Source organism: Nicotiana tomentosiformis, chromosome 6 (genome assembly GCF_000390325.3).
Source record: "Nicotiana tomentosiformis chromosome 6, ASM39032v3, whole genome shotgun sequence".
In the NCBI taxonomy this organism is placed as follows: Eukaryota; Viridiplantae; Streptophyta; class Magnoliopsida; order Solanales; family Solanaceae; genus Nicotiana; species Nicotiana tomentosiformis.
Genome location: NC_090817.1, coordinates 106,065,544 through 106,072,436, shown reverse-complemented (window position 1 = coordinate 106,072,436; position 6,893 = coordinate 106,065,544). Strand labels below are relative to the sequence as shown.

The 6,893-nt window shown below is 32.1% G+C and overlaps 1 protein-coding gene across 2 annotated transcripts; it reads right to left on the bottom strand.

Annotated features, from left to right (window-relative positions):
• Positions 1-5,095: 5,095 nt before the first annotated feature.
• Positions 5,096-6,372, bottom strand: LOC104104997 (uncharacterized). 2 transcript variants are annotated; one of them, XM_009613225.4, is made up of 3 exons: positions 6,135-6,372; positions 5,823-6,015; positions 5,096-5,607 (listed from the first exon to the last, which is right to left on the bottom strand). In XM_009613225.4, exons 1-3 carry the CDS (start codon positions 6,309-6,311, stop codon positions 5,276-5,278), a joined length of 702 nt encoding a protein of 233 aa, XP_009611520.1. In that variant the 5' UTR covers positions 6,312-6,372; the 3' UTR covers positions 5,096-5,275. The 2 variants fall into 2 exon arrangements, with proteins under 2 accessions (XP_009611520.1, XP_009611522.1); XM_009613227.4 differs by having other exon boundaries at positions 5,096-5,592.
• Between the last annotated feature and the right edge of the window lie 521 nt (positions 6,373-6,893).

Here is a 6,893-nt window from a genome sequence, read left to right as displayed (position 1 = left end):
CTCCTCTTCCACACACTGAAAAACACAACTCTTTTCAAGCTTTCTAATGCCTCTTGTGCCTATTATCTTCCTTACCCCAAAAGAAGTTGGTCAAAACCTTTTCAATTTGCTTCAGAACAGTTTTGGGAGGGTAAACCACAGATAGCAAGTGAAGTGGTAGAGCTTGTAACACTGATTTGATCAACACAGCCTTACCCCCATATGATAAAAGTCTACCCTGCCATCCTTGCATTTTATTAGCCACTTTGGCCATCCAGATCAGTAAAGTGGGAGAAGTCTGAGAGAGGTTGGATGAAGTTGAATATCGATGGGTGTAGTAAAGGGAATCCCGGGACAGCAGGAGGGGGTGGTGTCCTTAGAGATCACCTTGGTAATCTAGTGATTGCATTTGCTGACTTCTATGGCCTGGGTAGTAATAACATAGCTGAAACTAAGGCAGTTTTACAATGGATCAATTTATGTTGTACTAGTGGTCATTTAAAAGTGATAGTGAAATCAGACTCATTGGCGATTGTCAATATGATCAACAAGAAGATGAAACCATCGTGGCAAGTCTTTCATTTGGTTGAACAAATCTGGGATATAGAAAAAATAGAGAGTTTCCTTTGTTCATATTTTCAGAGAAGAAAGTGTCATTGTTGATCAGCTAGCAAATATGGGTGAGAATACCATGACACAAGATATCTTCACAGAAGTTGTTTCTCTTCCCAGTAAGGTTAGAGCTAGTTTGAAGTTAGACCAAGAGGGCCTTCCAAATTTTAGATTCAGGTCAAGAAGAAATCACTTCACTATCAATGATGCTATTACATTATAGATCAATACGTGGGGTCATATGTATCTATTTACATTTAGTATCAAACTGTAAGAAAGAGTGTTCCATTCCCATATTAAATTTCTTTTGAACATCTCTACACTAGATTGGTGCATACCAATCTACACTATGTTTATGAGGAAAATATTTATGTCCTCCTCCGTGTAATTATTATTTTTGGTATATACAGGTGGGAGTCATGCCTAACTCCACTATCAGTACGATAGACCTTTGAGAAAAGTAAAAAAAAAAAATCCTTTTCCTTGCTCCTGTACTACGTACTAATTATCTCATAGCACTCTAGCTTTCTCCTTTCATTCGTCTAACCAATCGCTTTAATTCTATTTTTTTTTATTCAGTCATAGAGTTATATAATTGTGATGGTATAATCATTAAACATTAACCTCATCTACTTCATCTATCCATTTCTATATGATAATATTTGATTGGATATGCAATTTAATTAAAATATTAACTAACATGTATATTAAAAGTGGTGATAGTGAATAAGTACTGAAATGATGGATGAAAAGTAATTAATTTGATTTAAAAAAACTAATATCGTACTTTACATCTACTCAAGTATTGAAGTTCAGAATTTAAAAATATTATTTACTGAAAAATGGGGCTGAACGCGTTTTAGATAGTTATAATTTATTCACCAAGCAGAAAAGAATTCGTCATACTAGAATTAAGATCAGTGAATAATTGAAGGAGAAAATTGTCAATGCCATTTCCGAATTATGTAATTACATTCTTACCGGTTCAAATATGATCAGTTTTGTCTTATCTGGGAGTTCTCTGAAATATCAACCTATAAAAATTGTTCTATATAATTAAATTTAGAAACTTTTGACAAATTCTCCTGTTTCTTGGTGGTGCTAGTTGAATAGATTGATTCCCTTTCCATGTAAATGAAATGTGTTTAAATTAATCAATAAAGTATATAAATTTTTATAGTATTATCTAGTCATCCAAAAATTATCTATATATAACTATTTCTAAAATGTTAATTTTATAGTTTAAAAAAAGGCAAATTATCAGATATAATGGATAAAGATAATTTAATAGTAATGCAAACTTTTTTACATCGTTAACATATACTCCCTCCGGTTCACTTTAATTGATTTTTTTAGTTGTTTTCACACATATAAAGGAATTCACTTTTTAGCATTAATTAATAATAAAATTGAACATATTATTCTTAATTTATTCCTTGAAAATACAATAAATATTTTTAGGCTCTTTACTCCAAGGGCAATTTTGAGAAAAATGTTAGTTCATTTTTTATATCTGAAAAAACTAAATATTGTAGACCACAAAAAAATCGAAAAATCAATTAAAGTAGACCGAAGAGGGTAGGAAATTAAACTCTGGAGTAAAGTATTATAACTAAGTGAGTCATGAGGGGAAATAACATTTGTAGAAATTACCATAATGACAAAAGAGATAAAGTTTATGTTTAGTTTAGACATTGGAAAAGAAGAAGAAGAAAAGGGAAGTCGTCATCTCAATTGCTTCGTGGAGTTAACAAGTTGTTTTTTTTTTTGAATTGGGGGTTTGTTAGATGTTACTCCCTCGGTCTAATATTTGGCATGTTTCTCTTTTACATATATCTTAAAAAATATGAAATAAAAAAGAATTTTTACTATTTTACTTTTATTTGTGCTAAGATATAATTTTTCGTCATTTAATACTTACTTATAATTAATGTATTTGTAGTATTCAAGAACAATTAATATTAAGGATAGAATTTAAAAAAATAATTAATTTACTTCTGAACTTTTAAAATGATAAATAATTTGAGACAATTATTTTTAAAAACTATAACTAATAATTTGAGACGGATGGAGTGCTTTTATTAATATGCTTGAATCTCAAACAGGAAAATCGCTAACCCTAACTTACACATTAATTACAAGTGTTGAAATTGGACAAAATGGCTTTATAGATTGGGAATCTTTTCTTTATCTTATTGTTTAATTATGACTTGTAAGCCAAGTAATCCTTTCTTTCCCTCTCTCTTATCCTTTGTAATATTGGTGGACGCATTAATTAATTAGTGTTATTACTAATTAAATAATATTTATTTCCATATTTTCAGGAAATGTACAAATCATCCGGATTCCCATTCAGTGGAAAATATTTATATGGTATAAGAATATTATATTACTGGCTAATAAGAAGTGAAGTTACACGAAAGGCATTATCGATCTAAGCTAGCTAGTAATATAATTTCCTTAGTACAAAGTGTATAAGCAATATGCCAATATCCCTAAGCCAAAGGCATTCTCGATCTGAGGCTCAAAGCTAGTATTATTTGGTGCCCACCTATAACAAGGACGACAAAATAATAGAGAAAAAGGAGGTGTCGGAAATAAAACAGTAAATAACAACCCAGTGGAATCCCATAAGTGGGGTCTGAGGAGGGTAGTATGTACGCATACCTTACCCCTACCTATGAAGGTAGAGACGTTGTTTCCGAAAGACTCTCGGCTCAAGAACTTAAAAAGAATAGAGCAATAGTGAAACATTAGCAACAACAATGTAATAAGACAGTGTAAGCAAATAATACAACGAATAATGACAGAGATCCAAGAAAATGAAACAACAAGAATAGTGTAATCTCACTGCTAATACTGACATACCGTATATAAACAAAGGACTAGGAATAGGAAGGTACCCGACTAGTACAACTACTACTAGTAAAACAAGGCAAACTCTAGATTGTCTATCAACCCACCGCCCTAATTTTAGACCTCCACACCTTTCTATCGAGGGTCATGTCCTCGGTAAGCTGGAACAGAGCCATGTCCTGCCTAATCACCTCACCCCAGTTCTTCTTAGGCCTCCCTCTACCCCTCCTCTGATTCGCCACTGGCAACCTCCCGCACCTCCTAATCGGGGCATCAACGTCTCTACTTTTCATATGGCCAAACCATCTCAGCCTCGATTCCCTCAACTTCTCTTCCACAGGGGCCACACCCACTTTGTCTCTAATATATTCATTCCTAATCTTATCTTTTCTTGTATGCTCATACATCCATCGCAACATCTTCATTTCTGCTACTTTCATCTTCTAGACATGGATTTCCTGACTGGCCAACACTCGGCTCCATACAACATGACCGGTCTAACTACTGCTTTGTAGAACTTATCTTTAAGTCTAGGTGACACATTCCTGTCACACAAAATAGCAGAAGCAAGCCTCCATTTCAACCACCATGCTCCTGTACGGTGTGTGACATCCTCGTCGATCATCCTGTTACTCTGTATAATCGACCCAAGATATATATTTAAAACTATCTCTCGTGAGGATAACTTGGGTATCAAGCTTCGCGTTCACTTCTGGTTCATGCGTCCTAATATTGAACTTACACTCCACATATTCTGTTTTTGTCCTGCTCAACTGAAAGCCTAAAAAAAATAGTAAATGCTTACGCAAAATTGAGGTCCGAAAATTATACATTAGAAATATTCCCTCAAAGAGCTAATTCAATTCTCAATCTTGAATTATGATAGTTTAAGGCTTTCCTTTGATAGTATAAATGTCGTCATTAAATATGTAAAATGTTAAGTAGTCCAATTAGGCTTACTATTAGAAAGAATTCTTATTTATCAGTTCAATTAATCCTAGTTCAATATTTAAGAAAAATTGTTAGGATCGAAATAATTAGGTGTTATGCGGAAGATAGTAAAACAAACATTGAATGACGATAAATCAAACAACAAAAGAGAAATATACCATAAGAGACACAAATATTTAATGTTGTTCGGTCAATTGACTTACATCAACTGGCAGAAATGAACAATCCACTATATATATCGAGAGAACAACCTTACAAAGAATCAAACACAAGTGACAGGATAATACTTGTCTCATAAATTCTTCCCCTAAATAAGACTCTTAAACCCCTTTTGGCTACATTAAGAATGCATGTCACTAAATGAGAAGGAAAGATTTTTGATTTATAAAAGTTCAAAACTTTTTTCTACAAGAGAAAAGGACTAGCCAAATATAAAAGAATTATATTTTTCTTTTCGTAAAAGATAAAAATAATAATAATAATAAATATGTTGTCCTTTCTCCGGGGAACACAATAACCAAATATGATTAAAAAAAAAATCTAACACACACCTAACAAAAATTACAATTAAAAAAATTTATTTGCTTACCGAAATTTTGTTAGAAAGGAGGAACAAAATCAACATAGAATTATATACTCATGACAAAAAAATTTGATATACCAAACATAAAATCAAAAGACCATTAATAATTAGATTATAATTAGTGCATCAACAAAATTCTCCAAGCACTTCTAATGCTCATAACAAGCCAGGAGCAAAATACACTTTTGACAATATACAAAATATAAACTATATAGTACGTAACATAAAGAAGAAAAAAGAAAAGAAAAACTTAGTTTCTACCATTAGTCTCTTTCTAAATATTTAGACCTTAAATCATATGCAGACAAACAAAGCGATTTTCTTGCAATTATGAGAGAGCCATTTGGAGTGCATATAGCTAGCTTTTCTCCAAGGAGGAACATGAAGACCTTTCTCCTTAAGGGACTGTTTGGCAGCAGCACAAAGCAAAGATATAATGTCATTGAGTTTCTCCTCAGTACCAACAAATATTGAAGGAAGAGAATTTGAAAGATCTTGGTAGGCTTGTGTAGGCCTAGCCAACTCAAACTGTGACCTAAAATCTATATCCACTATTAGTCTCACTGATCCATTGCTTTCCTTCATCATCACATCTATGTATTCATAATCACCTGTAAATGTAAATGCTTCAACACCCACAAAGCCAAAAAACAAAAATCAGCAAAAAAGAAAAGGGGTTACATAACTAGGCGTTTGGACTTTGGACAATATATATGTGGCTAAAGTTGCAAAAAAGAAGTATTTGAAGTTAAAATTGAAAAAAAGTAAGTTAAAGTTCAAATCGTGTGTGGACATAAATTTTACTTGAAAAATATTTTTGCAATTTGACGAGTAAACATACCTGAAGGACGACCAAAAGTGGTGATCCAAGAAGTTTTACAAAGAGAAGCTTCATAATGATCCATTCTTAATCTATTGACAATCCATTGTCTTAACTCTTTAGGCTTCATATTATTATTAACCATGTTTCTCCAGTAAAACAAGATTTTCCCAAGAATCTCTGTTTCAGCATCTGTAACATTCTCAAGAATATCCTACCAATAAAACCCAAAAAAGAAAGAAAAAAATAAATTTGGGATAAAGATGAAGAGAAGAAGTCAACATTAGAAAAGGTGGAAAAGAAGACTTAAAATTGATAATAAGGAAATAGTACCTGTAAGGAAAGATAAGTAGTAGGATTATGATCAACAAGTTCATCAACTTGTAAAGTTTCAAAATGATCCAATTCTATAAAATCTCTGACCATTTGGGACAGCTTATCTTCTTCCAGATCAGAAATACCAATCAATATTTCTTTCTCTTTGCTGTTGCTTCTCATGTTGAGTTGCATATACTGAAGAAAAGATGGTGACCTGAAACTTTGTTTTTTTCCCTTTACACTTCAAAGTTGAGAGGGGAGATAACTATATGAGGTTTCTATGTTTGGTTAGAAGCGCAGCTTATTATGTATTTATATTTCATAAAATAGGAAATCTTAAGGATTTTTTAATTGCTTTGGGATACGATTTTTTTTATGTCATCAACAGAATATACAGTCCACATCATCTACTCATCAGAGGAGATTAGTATAGATTCAAAGGTAGCTTTAGGTCATTTCCTCTCTTTTTCTTAGCTTGACTTTTTAGAGTCGAGTTTTGACAAATAGATAAGTTGTTAACTAATCTAATCCTGTTTAATGGAAATTAATAAAATGATCTACATAGAACTGTTTAAAAGGGATTCAAGAAATTGTAGAATTATTATACAATGGTCCCGGGATATACATAAACTGCTATGAATGGATTTAAGAAATTATAAAATATTACAGTTTTCAAATACTCTTTTTGGACTTCAACTTTAATCATGTGTTATTCAAACGCTGTAATAAGTGTTTGGATAGCCCATCTCTTAAAAATTTACATATTTTTAATCC

Coding starts and splice junctions, on each gene's coding strand:
- LOC104104997 (XM_009613225.4), bottom strand. CDS start 6,311: ATGCAACTCAACATGAGAAGCAACAGCAAAGAGAAAGAAATATTGATT. Junction 6,016..6,134: donor CTACTTATCTTTCCTTACAG/GTACTATTTCCT, acceptor TTTTATTGGTAG/GATATTCTTGAGAATGTTAC. Junction 5,608..5,822: donor CACTTTTGGTCGTCCTTCAG/GTATGTTTACTC, acceptor TGGGTGTTGAAG/CATTTACATTTACAGGTGAT.